This window comes from Meles meles, chromosome 12 (genome assembly GCF_922984935.1).
Source record: "Meles meles chromosome 12, mMelMel3.1 paternal haplotype, whole genome shotgun sequence".
Taxonomy (NCBI): Eukaryota; Metazoa; Chordata; class Mammalia; order Carnivora; family Mustelidae; genus Meles; species Meles meles.
Window position 1 is genome coordinate 55,223,139 of NC_060077.1, and position 25,597 is coordinate 55,248,735.

The 25,597-nt window shown below is 37.0% G+C and overlaps 1 protein-coding gene across 1 annotated transcript in view; it reads left to right on the forward strand.

The window, feature by feature from the left end:
• Window positions 1-942: 942 nt before the first annotated feature.
• The window catches only part of DSG3 (desmoglein 3), a 37,682-nt gene continuing 13,027 nt past the window's right edge, over window positions 943-25,597 (forward strand). Inside the window, exons 1-9 of the mRNA XM_046024356.1 lie at window positions 943-1,019; window positions 1,771-1,864; window positions 18,734-18,769; window positions 19,279-19,407; window positions 20,792-20,947; window positions 21,415-21,559; window positions 22,530-22,696; window positions 23,557-23,685; window positions 23,945-24,130. Coding sequence (XP_045880312.1) covers window positions 943-1,019; window positions 1,771-1,864; window positions 18,734-18,769; window positions 19,279-19,407; window positions 20,792-20,947; window positions 21,415-21,559; window positions 22,530-22,696; window positions 23,557-23,685; window positions 23,945-24,130 — 1,119 coding nt within the window. The remainder of the gene's footprint in view (window positions 1,020-1,770; window positions 1,865-18,733; window positions 18,770-19,278; window positions 19,408-20,791; window positions 20,948-21,414; window positions 21,560-22,529; window positions 22,697-23,556; window positions 23,686-23,944; window positions 24,131-25,597) is intronic.

A 25,597-nucleotide genomic window follows, 5' to 3' on the forward strand; every position in this document is an offset into this window, starting at 1 on the left:
AATAGTATTTCTTTTCATCCAGGTAACATAATAATATCTTTTTATTTTCTTAGATCTTATTTTATGTCCTTCATTTTTAAAAAAGATTTTATTTATTTATTTGACAGAGAAAGAGCACAAGTAGGCAGAGTGGCAGGCAGAGGGGGAGGGAGAGGGGAGCAGGGAACCTGATGTAGGGCTCAATCCCAGGATGGTGAGATCATGAACTGAGCTGAAGGCAGACACTTAACCAACTGAGCCACCCAGATGTCCCATTATTTTATGCCATTCATTAATATTCTTCTGTGCATTCTTAAGAAAGTTACTTCCATATATTTTATAGTTCTTAAATGAGACTGTGAAAGGATTCTTATCTCGTTTCACTCTGTAGAACCTTACCATTAAGGTAAAGAATTGTTACTGATTTATTCTATAAAAATCCACTTTAAAATTTCTTTAAAAAAAGAAGTGCTATGTGAAAATGTGTGTTAATAAACCTGAAAACTGGAAGATAGAATCTCCTCTCCAAATGTAAATTAACAAAAAGTAGCTCTGCAAAAAAATGGAAAACCTCAACAGACAAACTGAATATTGGGGAGCTTCAGACTAGTAAAATTTGGAGTAACTGGAGATAAATTTCATAAGCTCAATTCACTTCCTTCAAGTGTAGGCTAACCAGCCCAAATTATTAGGAATTGCATCACTTCAAAGTCTAAAGGTATAAAAAGGTGTTTCGAGACTCTGTCAGTCCTGACTTTACATGGAAGATTGGTGATTAACATTAAATCCCCAAGTTGCACAAGTTAATCGGCATGCACAAACATCTGTAAAATTGCCATTGTGTTTAACACATCAAAAATGAAGCCCAAAGTGACTCATGGATGTGCTGCACTAACAGGGAGAATAGAGTTTTCTCTACCTTTAATCTCTTGTTAGGTGTCGCCTCCCAGAAATGGGCCGAATATGTTGCAGCTGTGCCAGTACTGGATCAAAGAATATAAACTCACACTGCAAAGACTGTGCTTTGAGAAACGTTCAGTGTAAAGGCACCCATAGGCATTTTCAGAGGTTTCACTAAAGGAAAGTAAATTGAAATGATGTTCAAAAAAGTTAATGTGATACAATATAAAAAAAAAAAGAAAAAATCTATAAGCTACACATTGTTCTGTATGACATGTGATTTATGACCAGTTCAGGTAGGTAATGGATTTGGATCCTCTTCTTAATGTCAGTGAATAGAATAATGGTGTTTACTCAAAGGAAGGCCAATTAGACATGCCCAAAACTGAAGAAAAAACAACATGTTTATGTGTTTGAATGGAAAGCTCAGTGCTCCCCTAAGTACTATGTGAATACAAAACTGACCCCCATGATATGAAAGTTATTCTGCCCCCAATAAGCAGCAGCAAGAAAATAAACTTGAAATTTCTGTTCTCTTTAATTAATCGTTCCAGAAGGTTTTGTGGCTCCTCATCAGGACACAAATTGTAAAAGGACGGTACAATAAATTTGTATGAGTTTTAAAGGTTTGCCAAACTTACCTGGAACTTACTAATCATAAAAGTATCCCTGCGTGATGGCTCACTTGGTAAAAAGCTGGTAACACATGAGTCTGGTAGAGAAATGCACAGCCCCCAAACAGTAAAGAACAACCAGCTGCTCGTTTTTAGAAGCATCCCCTTTCCTTACCATCCGAGAGCTAGTAGTTCTCATCGGCAGTCTTTCTTGAAACCCCTGGAGATCATTTTTTTTAAGTGTTCCATGCCGTTTTCAGATTCCATCTTTCTACAGTTTGGTGTTGGCAGCAAAGCTGGGAGCACAAAGGCAGTGTATCCATATCTACCGGCAGTCACACCCCGGGTGTGGCACGTGGTTTGAGAAGCTGGTGGGTCATTCCACATATTTCTTCCCATGGGTGGCGTCGTGGGTTGAAATTTAAATGAAAACAACCAACATTTTTTCCTCCTTAGGAATTACCAACAATACCAGTACAATTTGATTACTAGAAAAACAGAAGATGTGGCTCCCGTGATACTTAAAAATACTTGAGAACATATGTGAAATGTGCTATTTATCGTCAAAAGGAAGATTAAAATGTATAAATAAAGGGATCTTAGCCATAGCAACAGAGTATAGCAAATTACTATGTGACTGCATGTTTGTTTTCTCGTATCTTTTCCCAGCATCATATCACCTGAAATGATGAAGAGACCAGGATGATGCTAGATCCAGGAAGGATGCCAGGTCCTTGGGATCTAACCAAGGTCCAGAACTTGCTTAGCTCTGAGTCAAATACCTTAGATTACTATACTCGGAACCTTAACTTTATTTTAATTTATTAGAATCCAGTAAATTATTAGCATTTAAATACACATTTAAATCTCTCTTTTCAAAAAGATTTTATTTATTTATTTATTTTAGAGAGAGAGCACAAGCAGGGGGAACAGCAGACAGAGGGAGAAGCAGGCTCCCTGACATGCAAGGAGCCCAATGCGGGACTCAATCACAAGACCTGAGCCGAAGCAGGCACTTCACTGACTGAGCCACCCAGGTGTCCCCACAACATTTAAATCTCTTAACAGAGTTTTGGTTTTTTTTTCATAAAAGTACTATTTTCTCATAAAAGAAGCAGAAAAGATTTATCTGTGACAAACATTATGGCTGGCTGGCATCTTCTTACACTATCCATGGGAATGCAAATTGGTATAGCCTTTTGGATGAAAATCTATTAAGACTTTGAACTGTGTCTTTTGTTCCAGCAGATAATATCTGCACAAAATTCTTAAGATATATTCATTTGTTCACCCTGCGAAGTCCTGGGAATATGCTGTAAAATGAAACAGACAAGATTCCTCCCTGATAGAACTCACAGTCTAAGCAATCCAACTAAGAAAAAGTGGCTGACACATGGTACTAATCCTGATAGGCAAAGCAAATGGGATGACTGATAAAAAGGTATGAGGAAAAGAGTGCCCAACTGTGGGGAGAAGGTAGTAGAAGCTACCACCTGATGAGTGAGAAGAAGCCAGCAGGAGAGAAAGAAACTGAGTGAACCTAAGGCAGGAAAAGAGCTGAGGGTTTCTGGAGAACAAAAGAAGACACATATGAGAGGGATGGAGTGTGGGATGTGGTTGGAAAGGAAAGCAGAGTCAATCAGGCAGCTCCTTGTAGGCCTTGCCAGGCAGATTTGCTTCTGGTCCAAGCACGCTGGAAGCCATGATCCTTTTACAGGTAGCAGTCAGGGTGCTGAGTGAGGGGTGGACTGGGTGAGAAGAAAAAGGAAAAAGAGCTCAGTCACTGTCCCATTGCCTGGTCTACATAAGAGATGTTAGGGGTCTGGCTAGAGCAGAAGCCCAAGGAGGTAGGAACTACATGGATTCCGAATACACTTTGCAAATAGATCCCAGCAATTCAATTTGATCTCCAGCAAATCACAAGAACCAAATCAAAACTATTCCAAAAGAATAGTGGAGTGAGCATGATGTTCATTTGAAAAATCCCTCCTTCATGCTTATTACCTGATAAAAAATACTCCCACAAAGAAGCAATTGCCTAATCAGATTAAATCCAAGCAAAAAGATGTTGACCCTGGTCCGCAGCTAATGCAAAAATTTTTTAGATATGCAGTCACCCATAATCACTCTTCTGAAGTTTGGGCTTCAAACAATATACCGTAAGAATCACACACATCCTTTTAAAGAAGTAATTCCAGGAATTGCAGAAACATGGTGGACCATGTTACACACCATCTAAGAGCAAATTGGATTAACAGCTCTATTTTCACTAATTATTAAAATGCAGACTCTTCTCTGCTGGTGCACAGTTATTAAATTCCCTGACATTTCTGCATGCCTGCAGGTATGATTGTAATGGAAGAGGTCTGATTTCCATGACCTTGAACAACGAAAGGTGATGGGTCACAACTTTTGCAGGTCATTTCAAGACGTGTGTATAATTCTGTTAATGCATGATTTATTGAACTAGTATCTTAATTTCATGAATTTGTAGATATTTAAGAACAATTAAATATCAGAACGTAGTAATGTCTGACATATAAAATACATTACATACACGTTTCCGGTCAAAACAAACAAACCAGTGAAGGCTTGCCAGTGAAGGCAAAGTCTCATTAACATTCTCTACTTGGTGAATAATAGAACTGCTCTAGATAATGGGCGTTTAGAAACATCATGGAAACCTCAGAAGCTACTGCCCAGTTGAATAAATATTCATTCTAATTGCTTCACCTCTTAGGCCATGGTTCGATTTTTAGCAAACTGAGGAATGGTTTCTTTAACTTTTTAAAACCTGTGATGTATCCTACTATCCAACTGTTATATTTTCAATATGGTGCCTCAGTTGAACCATAACGTACACATACGATGAAGCTCCCTTCTAATGATTATGATTATTATTGTTATTATCTTCATTTTTATTTCAGCCTCTGGAGTAACAGCCAGTGTCAAGTTGGCCTTAGGTTTCCAAAGCCATTATTCAGAGAGTAATAATAGAATCATGCGACAGAAACCCCTGGAAAACGTTCCCATCCTTCCTTTTTACAAACAAATGAAATGGCAAGAGAAAACCCTGCTTGGTCAGAAGGCATTATGCAAATGCACTCCCCAGCAGAAGCAACCACCACTCCCTTCCCAACACCATGCAAATCGGGCCCCAACAACATGTTGTATTACTTTCCTGAGGTCCCAAATCTCCAAACCAAAAAAAAGTATTGGCTTAAATCATTGTCAAGAGCACATGTAATATCAGAGAGCACCACTTGCCTGTAGAATGCACAATGGGACTTGTCGTGGATTTCTCCAGTCCTCCTTGACTGGGACATAGATGGAGCCTACATTGGCTGCAGGCCAAGTCTGGTATATTACTTCCTACAAGGATGTCCACAGTTTTTATATACCATGTGTAACTGGTATTTTAGCCTGTAACTGGTATTTTATTTTATTTTATTTTTCCATTTTACTTATTTTTTCAGCGTAACAGTATTCATTCTTTTTGCACAACACCCAGTGCTCCATGCAAAACGTGCCCTCCCCATTACCCACCACCTGTTCCCCCAACCTCCCACCCCTGACCCTTCAAAACCCTCAGGTTGCCCCAACCTCCCACCCCTGACCCTTCAAAACCCTCAGGTGTAACTGGTATTTTAAAGTACTAAAGTAAAATACTTCCTTATCTGTGAAGAAGGAGTGGAAGCCCCTGATTAATTAAAGTTGTCAAAGAACTGGAATTTTAGAAAAGGTAAATCAGAACAAAGTAAGTTGTATCTAGAATCTAGATTCAATGCAACTTATGGGTATGCCTAGGAATATCATAACTCACTGCTATCATCTTTTTAATCTCTTTTATCTTTATTAAGATTTTATTTATTTATTTGAGAGAGACAGAGCCTGAGCAGAGGGAGGAGGCAGAGGGAGAGAGAGAAGCAGACTCCCCGCTGAGCAAGGAGCCTGATCCCAGGACTCTAAGATCATGACCTGAGCCAAAGGCTAACTGACTGAGCCACCTAGGCACCCCTCTTTTGTCTTGAGTACAATATTTTGAAGGATTACAAGATATTAAATTATGGAAAAGGAAAGAATTCATTAAATCTTTCTCTTCTTTCCTGCCCCGTAGTTTACAGTGTTATTCATAAAAGGCTCTGCTCCACTCTTCATTGTACCACAAAAGCAGTCATTTATAATACATAAATGGGCATGTCTATGTTCCAATAAAACTTATCTACAAAAACTTTATTACAAAAACATTTTTCTGGAAGTGGATGGCGGTAATGTTTGCACAGCAATATGAGCATACCACTAATGTCATTCAGCCTTACACTTAAAAATGGTTAAAATAGTCGATTTTGTTATGCATATTTCACCACAATTTTTTTTAAAACCACAAGATTTTTGTCCACTCCCCTAACTTTTAGATTACAAAATCCTTTCTGTCTAAAATACTCTGTGATTCATCAAAAAACTAATGATGTACTATGTGTTGACTAAATGAATTCAAATTTTAAAAATTCAAAAATAAAATAAAATACTCTGTGATTAAATGGTTTTCCTGAAACTAAAAATCTTCCAAAAACTCTTGCATAAGTACTTATAAAGACAAAATTGTTCTTCTACTAAAGAAACATTTCTTTAAATACTCTGGAATGTTTAAAAGTGTTTTTAACTCGAGTGTTAAAAGCAAACTAAAGTGGTGTTAGTAGATTTTCCCCCATCCTCTAACTTGAGTTGGCACCCACATATTTAGAAGTGCATAAATATATGACAGCAACATCGTTGACTGCTCCAGAGGAAATGTTTTGACTAATTAAAAGTGCACAAAGATAACCTTCTCCACTAGGCAACCTATCGTTGAACAAACTTATAAATGAAAAGGAATACAAGAGGAAAGATGTCATCTGATTATTATCGGGGATCTGGTTTTGCAATGCATTATTATTTATATATTTCAAATATCCAAGGCACCAGGTAACTGTTTACTCCAATTTTATTCCCAATTATTTTCAATTATTTCTACTTTTTTCCCCCAAACCTGTATTAATAATTGCTTAATGTGATGATTTTCTTCTTCAAATCTGAATTTCTTTCAATAAAATATATCATTACTTCACACTGACATTTCGCTTAACTTTCAATCCGCCCGCATATACTCAGACTAAAAACAAATGCTCTTCTACAAGTTAGGTTTTAGGGGATTTTTGTATGTTTTGTTTTGCTTTTCAGTTTTAATTGTAACCCTGAAGAAAAGCCAACTAGATTCTTTTTCAGTGTAGTCAGGACAAGCTTTTGCACTTCCACACCATGATGAATTTATTATTCATCTGGGACCTTCCTATTAAACCTGTCTTCAGCCTGTGAACTTTTCTTTCAGCCTCCAACAAAGGATTTCATTGCTTTTGGAATTGAGGTGTGTCTAAGTTTTTACCTGGGAGCAAAAGTGATGCAAGCATTTCTGGTAAGACCAATCCTTGGTTTAGGGTGGGGAGGAGCTGCATAACAGACCATCTGTAGACTCCAGAAAGCAGAGACGCGACCGAAGGGCTTTTCTTAGACATCATATGCAGACAGTTGGAAGGACTGAAGCAGCAGCTTCCTTGGATTTGTCCACCAGGGAAGTCAGAGAAAATGACTTGGCTCCTTTTCAGAACACCAGGGGCTCTGGCCATTTTAATGGTAAGTTCACTTTTTTTTTTTTTTTTCAAATAATTCAAATTTTCCCTGTTCCCTTCCCTGTTTGTTAATACTATATTTGATTGCTGAATCCCTCTTATAGGTTCTAAAAGGAGTGAAATGGAAATAAACATTTTAGAATAAAATCATAAAGGTTACCAATTTCCACTTTTTGGTGGTTTTTAATGTTGTATTTTACATAGAAAAATAAATCAGAGAGAAACAGAATTTGAAAGTTGACATTTAGCGTTTCTTTAGTTAATGAATTTAGTCTTGATTTTAGATCTATTATCCACAGCACCTTCACTTTCTTCAAAGTAATGGTTTTATCCCTCTTTCCAATACACAAACTAAAACACAGGGAAGAGAGCCAGGTCTATTTTCCAAGGTTACATATCTCTTAAGCATATAGCTAAGAACTGTACATGCCTGGTCTTGATACGTGACGTGTTTTTAAAAATAGACCGTTGAATTAAAATCAAAGCAATGTTTGACTCTAGAGAAGTTGAAAGGGGTATTAAGAAAACTATGTTTCGCCATTATGTGCAAAAAATATCCTGACTTTGGGGGGAAAAGACATATAACATTTTAGAAGCCTTTTTTCTTTTCTCAGGAGGATAATACTCCTGGGTTGAGAAAGATTCATACAATGTTACCTAAAAGAGAAGTGAGATCTGAAGAGCAAAGCACTAGTCTGGATGTCACAGACTAGTTTGTTCCTTAACGATGCTGTTTCAGTGAAGAAAAAAAAGGCCACAATTTTATCAGTTACATTAGGATATCAAAGTAGTGACATATACCATAAATTAATATTAAAGAAAATTCCTAATACTAATTCTCATTTCATAATAAACCGAGTTGACCTAGGCACCAGTTTCCCTCACCTCCTCATCTTAAAAAGTTGAGATGATAATTGGACTTCAAGAAGTTGCAGAGAAATAGATCTTTAGAAAGAATTTTCTTAAAATTAAAGGTGTCCAAAATTAGAATAGGCTGCCTTATGAGCGGGAGTTTCCCAGCTTTCCCTTTCAGGACAATGTCCAAGCAGAAAATTGTTATCTTCTCTTCTTTTAGAGTCTATTTTTTTAAGTACTTTTTTTTTTTAAGATTTCATTTATTTACTTGACAGAGAGAGAGAGAGCAAGCAGGGGGAAGCGGAGGGAGAGGGAGAAGCAGGCTCTCTGAGGGAGCCCGATACAGGGCTCAATCCCACAGCCCCAGGATCATGACCTGAGCCGAAGGCAGATGCTTAACTGACCGAGCCACCCAGGCACCTCAATGTTAGAGTCTATTTTTGCTATAACAATGGAACAAATTGTTTTGGTTCTCTAAGGAGTCTGACCCAAGAATGTTGTAAAGAGAAATGAGACAGCTGTATGATGTTCCTACCTTTCCAAATGGTCATTTCTAAACTAAACCTCAGGTAGCCTGATAATCTCCATGTTCAAACCAATGACCAACTCAGGAGGCTATGGGAAAAGTGGCGGGGGGGTGCCAGAAGGTGTCACAAGAACACAGAATTGGACCACCACAAGTGTGGGGGAGCTCTCTTCCCTGCTTTGACAAAACTATTCTCAAAAATCCCTCTGGTTCTAAAATAACAGTATTAAGGGGTACTCCATTCATCTTTGTATTCCTAATGGCTCCTATAATATCTTTCTTACAGTGGACACACATTGTTTGAAAAACAGATAGACGAACATTTAAATGAGGCTTCTAAACTGTAGCCTCCCAGAGTGCCTCTATAACGCTGCTCATGAAGGAAACTATGAAAAGTAAGACATTTTTTTCCCTTAGAAAAATTTTACACACACACACACACACACACACACACACACAAGCTATTTAAACAACACTGTAACTTCATATGTAATTATTAAATTGAATAGTCTAGACCCGCTCTAATATGGCAGCCAGTGGCCTCATGTAGCTAATAACCACTTAAAATGTAGTTGTCTGAACTGAGATGTGCTGTTAAGTATAAAATACCCAACATATTTGAAGATTTTGTATGAAAAAAAGAATGCAAAATGTCAACTTTTATACTGACTACAATTAAAATTATAGTATTTTGGATATATTAGATAAAAGATATATTGTTAAAATTAATTTCACCCTTTTAAGCATTTTAAATATATGAATATTAAGGGACACCTGGGTGGCTCAGTTGGTTAAGCATCTGCCTTTGGCTCTCAGGTCATGATCCCAGGGTCCTGGAATCGAGTCCTGCATTAGGCTCCCTGTTCAGTGGAAAGCCTGCTTCTCCCTCTCTGCCACTCCCCCTGCTTATGCTCACTCTCTCTCTGACAAATAAGATCTTTAACAACAAATACATAAATAAATATTAGAACATTTAAAATTATATATTTAGCTCACATTTGTGGTTCTTACTATATTTCTATCAGACAGTGCTTGTCTTTTATTAATGCTGTTAGTGGAATGCTGTATCAGTCAAGAGTGAGGTCAGCAAACAAGGTTCCATGGACTAGGTGAGATTTGAGCTGCTTTTTTATTAGTATAGATGGGCCAAAGGGGGCTCTCTTATACCCTTAGTTGTCAGACCAGCAGGAACAAAGGAATTACAACATTTACCTAGGGGCAATGGACATACTGGTTTGGCTAGAATGACAGTATGCATTGGACATGAGTTGGAAAGGTAAATGAGGGTCAGATTGAAAGTACATTCAGTGAAGCCTAATGGAATCCGTTTAGAAGTGGGGAGCCACCCCAAGTTTTGAAATAGTGTGGTGAGAGGGGGAAAAAAACAAGTTTTTCAAAAAATTGTGGAGTGGGAATGCACATCTTTTGTTGTTGAAGGGTGAGGTCTGGAAGTGGGAAGACATATTTGGAGGGCTGAATTAATTCCACCATCCTATGACCATAGAAGATTGCCTAGAGAAGTGAGATATGATAGCAAAGTCACGGGCTTCAGTCTATGCCTATGTGAGTCAGTGACTGACTCACTCCAGGCTTTGTTCCCTCTACTGTCATATGACAATAATCACTGTCCTCTGCCACAGTAAGAATAAAGTGGCAACATGGATGTTGGGGCACCGGGGTGGCTCTGTTGGTTAAGCATCTGACTCTTGGTTTCGCTCAGGTCATGATCTCAGGTTCATGAGATCAAGCTCTGCAGCTGGCTCCCCACTCAGCAGGGAGTCTGCTTCTCTCCCTCTCCCTCTGCCCCTCCCCATGTGCCAATTCTTTCTCTCTCCCTCTCTCAAATAAATAAGTCACTTACTAAAAAAAGCAACAACATGTGCAAACAAGTGCTCTGGAAGATGTAAAGTGCTTTGAAAGACTCCTGTCATTTGCGATGTTTACATTAGTAACACAAGTGATTCTTGATAACTTCTTAAAAGTCTGCCTTACTATTTTCAATAACCACCAACACCAGTTTTAGTAAGTCAAGAAAGGACCTCCATTTTTCTTGAGTGAAAGAGCATATCAAACTATATCTTACACTTGTGTAATAGTGGGTATGAGAAAATAACATTTTCAAACTTGGAGCCTTACTCAAAATTTCAGCTGTCCAGTCTTCTAATTATTTGAGAGGTGAAGGCATGGGGAACACCTGCCTATAGTCAAAGAAAAACGTAATAGTTATCAGTTTCCTGTGATGTTTGATCCATTTCTCAAACAGAAAATAAACATTTGGGGGAAAAATTATGATTTGAAAATACTTATCTTCAGAGATTTAACCTTTTAAAAATAATGTCTATCTTCAAAGGAGACCACTGTTCAGTGTTTTATAGTCCACAAAATCTGCAACACAGTTTGTCATATAACACATCTATTAGCATCCGGACAAAAAGCTATTTAATTTCATGCCACTATATTATGTAAAAATTTACTCAAAACAAAGCTAATAGTGATGCTGGAAATCCAAAGATTTTTATTTTTTTTTAAGATTTTATTTATTTCTTTTACAGACAGAGATCTCAAGGAGGCAGAGAGGCAGGCAGAGAGAGAGGAAGGGAAACAGGCTCCCTGCCAAGCAGAGAGCCGGATGCGGGGCTTGATCCCAGGACCCTGGGATCATGACCTGAATGGAAGGCAGAGGCTTTAACCCACTGAGCCACCCAGGTGCCCCAATCCAAAGACTTTTAGAGCACAAAGTTTTAAAGAAATTAGTAGTGCTGGAAAAAAGAGAGTAGTTTAAATATCAAGTTTGGCATTAGAATGTGTTCTAAACATAGCAGAACTATTTTCAACCACTTTCTTCTACAGAACATACTAAAAGTAAAATTTTAGAAAAATAATTGTAAGTAAATGGTCCAAATTTTTTCTACTGAAATGTAATTGACATACAATATACTATTAGCTTTGGGTATACCTCATAGTAATTCAATATTTTTAATGCATCACAATATGATCTCCATGATGAGTCTTAGTACCATACGAAGTTGTTACAACATCATTGACTCTATTCCTTATGCTGTATATTACATTCCCATGACTTATTCATTTTATAGCTGGAAGTCTATACCTCTTAATATCCTTCACCTATTTCACCTGTCCCCCAACCCCTCCTCTCTCTGGTAATCAACAGGTTGTTTTCTGTATCTATAAGTTTCTTTTCAGTTTTATTTTTTCTGCTTATTTGTTTTGCTTTTTAGATTCCACATGTAAGTGAAATCATATGGTAGTCTTCTTTCTCTGTCTGACTTATTTCACTTAGCATAATACCTTTTAGGTCCATCCATGTTGTCACAAATAGCAAGATTTCATTCTTTTTTATGGCTGAAATCAGGGAGTATGATACCCTTTATATATATCTACATATATACACATATATATGTATATATCACATCTCCTTTATCTATTTATCTATTGAGGAATGCTTAGGTTGATTCCATATCTTGGTTATTGTAAATAATGCTGCAATGATTATAGAGGTGCATTTATTTCTTTGAACTGATGTTTTCATCTTCCTTGGATAAATATACAGAAATGGAATTACTTATCATATAGTAATAGTTCTATTTTTAATTTTTTGAGAAATGTCCACACTATTTTCCATAGTACTTGTACCAATTTATATGCCCACCAGCATGAGAGTTTCCTTTTCCCCTATACCTTTGTCAACTCTTGTCATTTTTTGTCTTTTTGACTATAGCCAGTCTGTTGTATGTGAGGTGTGAGATGGTATCTCATGCATTTCCCTAATGATTAGTGATCTTAGTTTAGCATCTTTTCATGCCTGTTGGCTATCTGGGTGTCTTTTTAGAAAATGTCTATTCAAATCTTCTGTGTGTTTTTTAATTGTTTTTTTTTTCTTATACTAAGTTGCCTAAGTTCTTTATATATTTTTTATATTAACTCCTTATCAGATACATGACTTGCAAATGTCTTCCTGCATCCAGTAGGCTAACTTTTTGTTTCATTGGTGGTTTCCTTTGCTGTGCAAAAGCTTTTTAGTTTGATGTAGTCCCACTTATTTTGGTTTTTGCTGCTCTGGCCTGAGGAGACTGCTCCAAATAAAATATTACTAAGACCGATGTCAAAGAGCTCACTCCCTGTGTTTTCTTCTAGGAGTTCTATGTTTTCAGTTCTCACATTCAAGTCTTTAATCCATTTGAATTTATTTTTGTATATGATTTAAACTGGTGGCCCAGTTTCATTCTTCTGCATATAGCTGTCCAATTTTCCCCCACACCATTTATGAAAGAGACTGTCTTTTCCACATTGTATATTCTTGCCTCCATTATGAATTAATTGACCATATATGTGTGGGTTTATTTCTGGGCTCCAGTCTGTCTGATTGATATATGTGTCTGTTTTCATGCTCCTACCATACTGTTTACTGTAGTTTGGTAGTACAGTTTGAAATCTAGGAGTATGATACCTCCAGCTTCATTCTTCTTTCTCAAGATTGCTTTGGCTATTTGGAGTCTTTTGTAGTTCCCTAGAAATTCCAGGATTCTTTGCTCTAGTTCTGTGAAAAAGGTAATGGCCCAAATTTGTAACAGAAGGAAAATCTTTGAGGTATCTTTCCTTCTCTTGATCAATGAAATGATCCAGTTTCCAGTGCTAATAAACGTATGGAAATAAATTTGCTCCTGAACCTCTCCAAAAGTTAAGATTCTAAATTCAGAATAAACTTGCCAAGCAATTCTGGCCAGTCCTGCCTGACTTGAGCAAATGTCAGGAAAGATGTAATTACATCTACCAATTATCACTCTCACTTGCTTAATACCTGAAACTGGTTTTCATTTGGAGCCAGAACACTTAGTGTCCCATGTGGTTTCTCATAAACCTCTTAGCCTTTGGCTCTTCCTTTCCAGTTAAGAGTCAATCTGATAGCCTAAGGTAAGGGCTTGTTTTGGGAAGTTCATTACAAGAAAATTATATGGACAACTGGTTCCTATCCATAATTATACTATGAATAATTGAATCCATCTAATATGCACATTTTTCTTGCATGGCCACTGCACAGTTGGCTAGGCTAACCACTGCACAACTCCAGGAGACACATTCACATAAACTACAATGTGAACAGTACCCCCTGAAATTGTGCAAGGAGGAACCCACACAGTTGTACAGTGGAACACTGGTTCTTGATTCTTCCTGATGCTCAAAAAGAGAAATTTCAGTATAGTTAACATACAGTGTCCTATTAGTTTCAGTTGTACAATATATGATTCAACAATTCTACACATTACTCAGCGCTCATCATGTCATGGTAAGTGTACACTTTAATCCCCACCACCCATTTCACCCTCCACCCCACCCACTCCCCTCTGGTAGCCATCAGTTTGTTCTCTATAGTGAAGAGTCTGTTCCTTGGTTTCTTTCTCTCTCTCTCTCTCTCCCGCCTTCTCTTTTCCCTTTGCTCATTCATTTATTAAAAAAGAGAAAGCTCTGATGTATCTTGACGTGAATAATAGTAATAAAAGGTCACTTCATAGTAAAGTGATTCTCTTACACCTTTTTTTTTTAAGATTTTATCTATTTATTTGATAGACAGAGATCACAAATAATCAGAGAGGCAGGTAGAAAGGAGGAAGCAGACTCCCCGCTGAGCAGAGAGCCTGATGTGGGGCTCCATCCCAGGACCCTGAGACCATGACCTGAGCTGAAAGCAGAGGCTTTAACCCACTGAGCCACCCAGGTGCCCCATCTCTTACACCTTTTTAAAAAAATTTGTTGACAGTGCTCGCTTTGGCAGCACATACATTAAAGTTGGATGACATAAGTGATTAATACTTGGTAAGCACTTACTGTGGACTAGTGCTCATCTATGTGCTTTAGACTTACTAATTCATTTAATCCTCACAACAAATACATAAAGTAAGTAGAATTATTATCCCTATTTTACAGATGAGGAAATCGAAAGAGTAAGTGATGTTCCCAACTTACACAACCAGTAAATGTTGAGACTGGGATTTAAATTCAAGATTCAAGATCTGGTGTCCAGTTTCTTATTACTACACTGGACTGTTTCCTACATAGCATTTAAAATAAGCATTTGAGAATATCCAGTTTGTTAAGAATATCTAGTATTTGTTTTTCTTAGCATCTCTACCATGATATGAGGTTTAACTTTCTAAACTGAGTTTACTCTTAAATCAGTTATTGAAAATTAAATTGTCCAAAATTAAATTTTAATTTCTAAGTAATTAAACATATATCATTTTTGTTAAATGAAGGGATTTGTCCTGATAAACACAAAGCTTATTAGAATGTTCTGGGGGCTCTCTGCCTACTTGTGATCTCTCTCTGTCAAGTAGAATGTTCTGGGGTTTTACATTTTAAGTTTAAAAGGTCTATAAATACATATGTATATATAGAGAGATAGAGACTACATACACATACATATATGCTGTGAGATACAAAAGACAAACTGCTCATATCGTCTGAATTGTACATATGAAATGTATTCATCAAACATGTATTGAATGACCTCTATGATTGAACTCATTAATAATCACTGTATCTAACTAATTATAAAAATAATATCACCAGCTTATGTATGTTTTCCCCAAAAAATTAATAAACAAAAAATCACATTTAAAACATACAATGATTTCTTTGACTCACCTAATTCATTTTACAAATTTCCCAGAGGAGAGTGGATGTGATCTACTCCTATCCCATTCTAGAGATGAGGAAGAGCTACCCTAAGCCAGCCAGGACAACCTCACTGGATAAATGCATAGTTTAACAGTCCATCCGTCCCCACACAAAAGTCTGAGGTAACTCTACACAAAATCTTGGCCAAACTCAGGAAATAGTAGTTGTTATTATAAATGACTTTTCAAAAACTGGTCACCCGAGTCCTCAAAATATATGTATTGTATATATATTATATTCAATAGAAACCATAATGACATAATTATATACATTTAATTAGCAAATAGAGTATACAAATATTAAATTACTTTATTCCATGTTATTATTAATTTACTAGTCTGATTTGCTTTTAATGAAATATTTCTGATTCTTATCTATACCAGAGTACTCAGGTTATATCAATGCTTTAAAAATCATATAACTAAAATTTTCAGAATAACCAGGAGACCAGAGGAAGGAAAAAAAAGTATAGGAATTTTCAAGATAAGGAGTGTTTTCTCCACATTTGTATTTCCAATCAAGACTATCAGAAAAGACAACTTAGTTGATTTATATGGTCAGGAAACTATTGAAATATTTATTAAATACTCAAAAGAAGTATATTAAAATAACTAAAGCAACAAAGTGACTAATATACATATTAATTATCTTAAATAATAAAGTTTTTTTTAAGAAACACCATTCTAAATAACATAAGGCTATGATTAGATTTCTAAATATTTAAAAAATATTGTAATATTTCAGAAGTGTTTCTTATTAACTTTCCCACATTCCTAGAAGCACAAATAACCACCACATTGCATGATAGTCCCTAAAATTAGAGAATATTCTTGGTAGTCTGACTTTAAAAGAGAGGATGAGAAAGAATGAAGGTCTGACTGAATAACTTGTAAGGGCTCTGATTCAGTGAAAAGAATGAATGAACAAATAAGGAACAACCGTCTGCAATGTTCATTCTCCACACTTTAGAGTTTGCCCTTTCTTTGCTTCCCAGGAAAACAGAAATTATCCCTTAATGTCTATTCGAAGAACCCTTCTCTGTGGGACTGGTGCAAACATGATTCATATTTTCTGGATGACTCTTCCCAGTTTTACTGTAAAGGGAAGGGTGCCCGGCCCAACCCTCCCTTCACATGTAGCTGAGTCGTCCTTATGAATTGAGAAATTAGTGAGACGATGACAGTGCTCGAGTCTTCTCTCCCAGGTAACTCATGACAACGTTTACAAGACCAGTGCTCTAACCCCTGAGCTATGGAGCCAAATGTAACTCATGACAACATTTAATAAAGAGAAGCAAAGCTGTAAAATCACTTTGAGACAGGTTATAACCATATGCAATGGTCCCTTTTCACGACAATTTGCAGACGCTTTGAAATAAGGATTTCAATGAAAGTTTTAGAATGCAAGGGTCCTGGCATCCTATGTCTGTTGTAATTACTTCTTTGGTTCACAGTTCCACCTGCCTCTTTATTATAGCCTTACAAAGTAAACAATGTATTAAATCTACATGTTTCAGCAGTAACTTCCACTGTTTCCAGGAAGAAATCTAAATTATCATATAACTTTCTTTCTACCACTAGTTTTTACTACTATTTATGCCAACTTTGGCTAAAATCTAGCTTAATGATGATGTACACTTTGGAGTCAGGGTGCAGAGGCTCAAATCCTGGCTCAATTAGAGCTGTTGGGGGAGACAAAGTTCTCATTGTCTCCTGGCTCCATTTCTTCATCCATAAAATAGACTATAATAATAGTATCTCCATCAGATGGCTACTATAAGTATTACATGAGATAACAAATATAAAGATCTATAAATTGCAACTAACACAAAAACCATAATAAACGTTAACTCCAACAGTTTCATGGTAATTGTTGGAACTTGAACTGATCATTACCAGTTAGAATGGCTAAAATCAAAGTGACAAGAAATAAGTGTTGGCAAAGATGTGGGGGTGGGGAGCCCTCGTACACTGATGGTGGGGACTGAAATTGATACAGCCTCTGTGGAAAACAGTATGGAGATTCCTCAAAAAATTAAAAATAGAATTACCATATGGGTATGATCTAATATGATCCAATAATTCCACTATTGGATATTTACCCAAAGAAAACAAAGCACCATATCACCATACCACAAAGATATATACATCCCTATACTTATTTCAGCATTGTTTATAATAGCCAAGATATGGAGGCAACCTAAGTGTCCATCAACAGATGATTGGACAAGGACGCTGTAATGGAAAATTATGCAGCCATAAAAAAGCTGATATCAGGACATCTGAGACGATATGGATGGACCCAGAGGGTATTCTGCTAAGTGATTTCACTTAGTCAGACTGAGAGAACCCCATATGATTCCACTTATAAGTGGAATCCAAAAGAAAAAAGAAGGAAAGGAAAGGGAAAGAAAAAGGGAAAGGAAAGGGAAGGGAAGGGAAGGAAAGGGTGAAGAGAAAGGAAGGGAAAGGAAAGGGAAGGGAAGGGAAGGGAAGGGAAAGGAAGGGAAAGGAAAGGAAGGGAAGGAAAGGAAAGCAAAACAAATGAAAGCAAAGAAAAACAAAAAGTAGAATCAGACCTATCAAACTGATGGTTGCCAGAGGGGAGAATGGTCGGGGTGTTGAACAAAATGAGTGAAGAGGGGTGGAAGATAAAGGCTTCTAGGTATGGAATGAATCTTACAGGAATAGAAAGCACAGCAAAAGGAATAGTAATATTGTAACACTGGTGTAACGAGACACATAGAATCCACACTTGTGGTGAGCATAGCATAAATTGTACACCTAAACTAACATAACATTGTGTGTAAACTATATTCAAGTTAAAAAAATGCATTCTAGGTAAAAAACAAGATGGAACGTGACACAAATGAAGATCCCATATATTCTTGAGAAAGTAAAGACCCTAGACTGCCTGACTTCATTTTATCCTCATTTAATTTTTTCAGATTAGTGTGAAAATTAAGCTCGACATTTAAGCTGAAATAACAGGGCAGGGATTAGCAGGTCCATGTCCCACATACACCGTACTTGTGATTGGAACAGCATATCCCCAACTTTTATGTTCCACTCTCTAAACCTGACTAGTTCTATTACGTCCTCCTCACAGTCATACAACAAAAAAGCGCAACTAATAGCTTATCACAATGATGCTCACCACTGTTTCCCAAAGCAGTATCTTCCAGGGTTCTTAGAAAGTCTTTATAGAACAGCCAGGTAAAATAGGTTTGGCTGTTGCAACTGTTTGGCACAGTTTTGCATAATTCAGTAGATTCTTTTGTACACCATTAAAACTCTAAAGTCAGATTAAAAAACTGTAAGAACTTGTTTATACTGAGAATATTTTCTTTTTCCTGAGAGGATTTTACCCTTTGAATACTGCTTCAACAAATCCACTTCTTTTGAAATAGAAACAAACTACAGTATGAACAGGATTATCTTTGTAATTATATATTAGAAGAATTTACATTTAACTTGATTTTATTTAAATGTCTACAGGTGCTCATGTTGGTTCACGGAGAACTGCGAATAGAGGTAAAGTATGAAAAAGTTTTTTGTAAATAAAATAATAGTTTAGTTCAAAAAATTAAAATTGTATTGGGAAAGTAAATATTTCTTTAATGTTTAAAACTATTAAATAACTGTGAAAATAAAATTAAAACCAACCCAATTTTAAATACCAAGAATGTATAAATGTCATTATTGTACTTTATCTTATGCATTCTTTCTTATTTTAAACAAATCAACAGGTTTTTATTAAACACATCCTAGGTACCCAGAGCAGTGAGATATTGTGGAATATATAAAGGAAATACAAAATATGATTCAATGCCAGTATTAAAAATCATATGGTTCTGTAATTGTTTTAGATGTTAAACATTCTCTCTTTGCTTGACAAAGTGTGAGGTCAAGCAAAGTAGACTTTTGACAGTCCTAGATACTATGAAACAGAGGGGGCTCCTCAACCAGGTGTTGATAAGCAATACTCAAATCAAAAATTTTTAATAATGTGCATAATAAAATGGGATCCCTTTTCACATAAGACAAAGGGTCAACATGGAGAAGATGATACTGCTGTACAAGGCAAAAGGAGATACAAACGTGAATGGGTGAAATTTGCGAAACCCTGCAGAGAAAGAGAAGACAACTCGAAAAGAAATCCAATCGCCAAAGTAAGTCACATCAGCAGGGGCAATGTGAAGTTTCAGAATTAATGTAATAGATATAAATTAAAATGATATGGCAACTCCATTTATCAAAATGCAGACTGGGGAGTCCATAGAACAAATAACCTGGTATCTTCAACCACAAAAACAAACAAACAAACAAACAAAATAGTAATAAAAATATAGATGAGATGAAGGAACTTCTAGAGTAATAAAAAATAATTAAGAGACAGGGAGACCAACTTCAATGAATATGCCTTGTTTAGATCTGGATTCTAATAGAAATACAAATAGAAAAAAATATATGATGAGGAATTTGAAAGGCAGGGCAGGGGTTCATGGGGGGAAGGGAGGGAAAAATGAAACAAGATGGGACCAGTGAGGGAGACAAACCATAAGAGATTCTTAATCTCAGGAAACAAATTGAGGGCTGCCAGGGGATCGGGGGGTGACAGGGAGGGATGGGATGGTTGGGTGATTGACACTGGGGAGGGTATGTGCTATGGTGAGTGCTGTCAATTGTGTAAGACTGATGATTCACAGACCTGTACCCCTGGGGCAAATAATACTTTATATGCTAACAAAAAATACATGTATGGGTGAGACAATAAGATAAATGGTTGGGGGTCCATGTATTCGTAATGATTAAGACTGGGTGATGAGATATATCAGGTTCATTATACTAATCTAACTTTATATATATTTGAAATTTTCCATATTAAAAAGCTTGAAAATTATAATAATAAAAATAAAATAATAATAAATAATTTATTTTAATAAATATGTTTAACACTTACTGTATCGTTCCTTTCCCCTTTTTCTCTCCAGCTCCCTCTATTTAAACTAAAATAAATGTCTTTTTTAAAAAGATTTTTATTTATTTAATTGACAGAAAGAGACAGCAAGAGAGGGAACACAAGCAGGAGGATTGGGAGAGGGAGAAGCAGGCTTCCTGCTGATCCCAGAACGCTGGGATCATGGCCTGAGCCGAAGGCAGACACTTAATGACTGAGCCACCCAGGCGCCCTTAAATAAATGTCTTTTTTTCAAAAAATGTTCTCTGCTAAGGAAAGGAGCATTCAGAAGTAGTCTTTTCAATATTAAGTATCCATGACTTTCTCTCAACATTTTAACATCGCCGTGGTGGCCACAATCTGAGCAAACATTCTAGAGACAAAATGATTAATGTGTGTTGGTCCGTGCTGGTCAATAGATGCAACAGTTTGAAATATTTCACATTCCCAGTATTCATCAAGGCAAAAGTAACCATCACAGTGTCAGAAAGAGTGAATAAAATAAACAGAAGACTTAAGACTATGAAGGTGGAGAAATGGGAAGGAAAAGGTCTGACTGATGATCACATTCACATTTTGGGTGTTTGGGGCTTCAGATTACTTCAGATTTCCAAGCAACCCAGAAAATTACCTACCGAATTTCTGGAATGGGAATTGATCAACCCCCTTTTGGAATCTTTGTTGTTGACAAAAACACTGGAGAAATTAACATAACAGCCATAGTTGATCGTGAGGAAACTCCAAGCTTCCTGGTAAGTTTGTGTCCTCAATATTGGGCACGCTTACGTTTGTGCCTGGTGGCTTTAGAATGTGCTACTCTTCTACTGGTTAATTTAGAAGAGAGATCAGTGCATGAAAAATTCCACCAACAAATAACCATGTTCGTCCCTCTTATAAAGAGCCTTCACTTCTGGATGTGCCCCTGAAGGAATTTACTAGGAGGGTGCATGAGTAAGCACTGAAATCCAACATGCATCCTGCAAAGAGTTTCACACTCTTTGTATCACATGACAGTACCAGCCCGGAAGAAGGGGCAGCTTGCCTAACTGGCCTGCCCACTGTGGGCACCTTTACCTCCTTTGTCTAGTTTTGGGGGGAACATTTTTCTTCTGTGCAAAAAAAGTCTGTACATGGTAGTAGGGGCTTTATTTCTACAAGTTTTAGTAGTATGCAAACTGAGTTTGTAGAGAAATAAGTAACATTTCCCTCCTTTTTCTAGATCACGTGTCATGCTCTAAATGCCCTAGGACAAGATGTAGAGAAACCACTTATACTAACGGTTAAAATTTTAGATGTCAATGACAATCCTCCAGTATTTTCACAAAGTATATTCGTGGGAGAAATTGAAGAAAATAGTGCTTCAAGTAAGTCCCTTACAGTATCTACCACTTCTAATTTTTTTATTTTAAAATACAGGCATCACTATAGTCATCACTTTATAAGCTAATTTATTCTCCTAGTTTTATCAGTAGTCTTGCAGAAAAATTCATCCAAATAACCTGGGTCTTACTTTCTAATATTTGTATTTGAGCTAATTATCCACTGCCACTGTATCTCTAGGTCATGATCCTGTTATGAACTTAATAGTATCTTACTCTCTATACATAAGTCACATGAGTACCTGGTAGTCATAAAGCTAAAGGCGTGGCCTTAGGTAGCCTGGATGCATCAGCTAGACTTTTTAGATTATAAAGGACAGAGACACACTAAATTACTTGGATAATATGGGGAAAGGGGAAAAAGACAATGCCATCCATCAAGGGAAGAAATTAAGACAGAAAATAGTCTCAACTCCAACACAGCCAAGGCTTAAGGACAACAGGAAGTTCTTTTTTTTTTTTTAAGATTTTATTTATTTATTTGACAGACAGCGATCACAAGTAGGCAGAGAGGCAGGCAGAGAGAGAGGAAGGGAAGCAGGCTCCCTGCTAAGCAGAGAGCCCCATGTGGGGCTTAATCCCAGGACCCTGAGACCATGACCTGGGCCGAAGGCAGAGTCTTTAACCCACTGAACCACCCAGGTGCCCTAACAGGAAGATTTTTATAGAAGGCAGCACAGTTCCACCTGATTAAGACAGTAAGAGACACTGCAAATGACATTTAATTCATTTTTGAGCATACAGATAGATTTAAGATTTTAAAAAACAAAGGCCATTATTAGTGTTTAATATTTAATGTGAAAAGAATGTCAATTCTTACATATTCTTTCATGAGTTTCTTCGGGTTTCTAGACTGTATTTTAAAAAACAAAGGCCAATATTAGTGTTTAATATTTAATGTGAAAAGAATGTCAATTCTTACATATTCTTTCATGAGTTTCTTCTGTGTTTCTAGACTCACTGGTGATGATACTAAATGCCACGGATGCAGATGAACCAAACCACTTGAACTCTAAAATAGCCTTCAAAATTGTCTCTCAGGAACCTGCAGGCATACCCATGTTCCTCCTAAGCAGACACACTGGGGAAGTCCGTACTTTAACCAATTCTCTTGATCGAGAGGTAAAGCAAGGCATTTGGGAACATTCGATAATAAAAGATTTGATTGTAAGAAAGCTGAGAGAGGTGACCCCACTTTACCTGAGGATGAAAGGAGAAAGGAAAAGACGTTCTCCGTACTCAACTGGGCCAATCTAGGGAAATTGTTTGCATTTCAATATGATTCTAGTGGGGTAAGATGTGTACCTAAGAACTGTATAATCAGTTGTACCCTAAACGAATATCAGCATATCAGTGGGAGGTCAAGTGGAGAGTAAAAGAAGGCATGGAAGCATACACGGACAAAGACAGAACTGTGACTAATTCCTTATTAGGTGGAGGAGAAATAAATTTCTTAGATGATAGAAGAAATTTCTTTCTAGAATAAATCCTTCTCTGATGTTATATTTTTTATCTATTGACTAGTTTTAATGTTACCCCTGCTTCCAGAACACTAAAGAATCCTTGTTCTCTCTTCCCCATTATCCTACCACTATAACTACCATCACCACCACCACCGCCATCTTGATCACATACAATATCCTGTCAGACCTTATATTACTTAGGCAAATGATTCTCAAATAGACCAATAGGAAAGCTCTATTAGTAAACTTCCCTCAGATAAGCATCCCACCATCCTCACTGCCCATTTTTGCTCCAAGTGTAACTTTCTTACCCTAAGAAGCCTACAAAAGAGAAACCTGGTCTCCAGGGTCCCACATGCCTCCTCTATGCTGGACAACAAAACAACTCACGTGATCCTTCTAGACAATAAACCAGGAGCTTGAATATTTTCACCTCTTTACCCATAGGAAGCAGGTAGTTTTCTTTGTATTCTTGGCACTGGAGATAAATTATTTTTCTTTGTTTTTCTCCAAATTTAGCAAGTTAGCAGCTATCAGCTGGTTGTGAGTGGTGCCGACAAAGATGGAGAAGGGCTATCAACTCAATGTGAATGTAGTATCAAAGTGAAAGACGTTAATGATAATTTCCCAATGTTCCAAGAATCTCAGGTACACCTTGTCCTCCTTGAAGAATAATGATATATATTTTTTATTTTTCATTTTGTCATTCTAATTCAGTATTCACTTGCCTGCTGGCTTCTATTTAAGTTCTCTGCACTTTTCTTTAAAATAAGCTTTTGTAAAATAAAAGAATTTAGTAACCAGCAAGAGGCAACACAGAATTTGAGAATTAATAATTAATTCTATTCATAATCTCTTTAGACAAAACCTGACAATAACTCTTAAATTCTGTTTCTCTCCTTTTTAGTATTCAGCACGTATTGAGGAAAATACTTTAAGTTCTGAGTTGCTTCGATTTCGAGTTATAGATTGGGATGAAGAATTCACAGATAATTGGCTTGCAGTGTATTTCTTCACCTCTGGAAATGAAGGGAATTGGTTTGAAATACAAACTGATCCAAGAACCAACGAAGGCATCCTAAAGGTGGTTAAGGTAAGGCCCATTTCCCTTCCATGGTAAAAATATTCCATATTAGCCCAACTATCATTTCTGCAGATAAACTTTATTTACTTATTAATAATAACACTGCTTCTTGATAGAAAACTTAGAAAACACATAAAAATAGGTAGGATTTTTTAAAGACACATGCATAGCTCCATTACCTAAGGGTAGCTTTTAAAAAAAATTTATTTCCTTCCAAGCTACCACAGTAAACACAAATACACTAATACATGTATATTTATAGGTGCGCTTGCTTAACGCACAAGAATGTAAAACCCATTTCTTGACTTAATCTCATTTACCCCCTACAACTGAAGATGGGAAAGGACAAGAATACATGATATTGTGGCTTGTGAATTTGTCACCTTGCTTTAAGTGGATTAGTTACTGTCATAAGAGGGGGGAAATACAAGTTTTTGGAAAATGGGAATACATAATTAAATCTGCAATACAAAAAAGAATAATTGAGTAAACCTTCCATTTAACGTGCTTGGCTGCAACAGTCACTCCCCCTCTCCCCCAACACACACACAAATACAGAATCCAACTGGAATAACATAAGGATCTTTCTGCCTGGACACAATATAGACTAGAAAAAATAACCACTATTTGAAGACATTCCTTGGCACATACTGAACTAGATAGGACTTTCTTTATTTCCTTGAGTCCAGTAGAGTGACAGACCCATAATAGCCCCTTAACAAGGAAACTGCTGGAATCCCCGAATGCAGGAAGCCTTGCGAGCAGTTCCTATTACTCTGCTTTTCAGAGAGAAGGCTATAACCATCACTTGCAAGAGTGTATTATAAACTCCCAGCAACCCCTGAAAATGAGGTCTTCCCTCTCTCCTGTCTTGGTGTCATCTAGTCTTCTAAACTAGATGAGAATCAGAGAAATTAGGCCTTATTATTCCATCATAACATTTCCTCACAACAGCCAGTCATCCAATTCTGCCCTAGAAATTGTCCTTAAAGTCTGGCTCTGGTCTTCCTTTCTATGGCCTGTGATCTATCGGGCCTTGCCTTCTTGCTTTACATGACTGTAATCACTCCTGACAGATCTCCTTACCTCCTGTTTCTACTTCCCTTCATCCTCCTAGTGCCACTAGTCTACTGCCATGTTTTTCTTAAAACCAATGTGAATTACTCTGTTCTTTAAAACCTTTCCTTGTTCTCCATTGGCTGTGAAAGTGGCCCTCCATTCATTGCTCATCTGTACCACCAACGGGAATATAGGAACAATTGGTTCAGTTGGTCTGTGAGGAAGCCCTGAAAAGGACTTAATTGCTCCACAGAGAACTCTAATTGCAGCCAGGACTGAGGACCAGCTGCTGGCCTTGAAGATGACCTTCAGCCTCCTCAGAACTGTGGACAAGGCCTCTCACCCTGTCACCTTCTGTAACTCTGGGCATTTGCAATGTTTCACCTCTGCCTGAAAAACTGCTCCTCAACCTTCAAC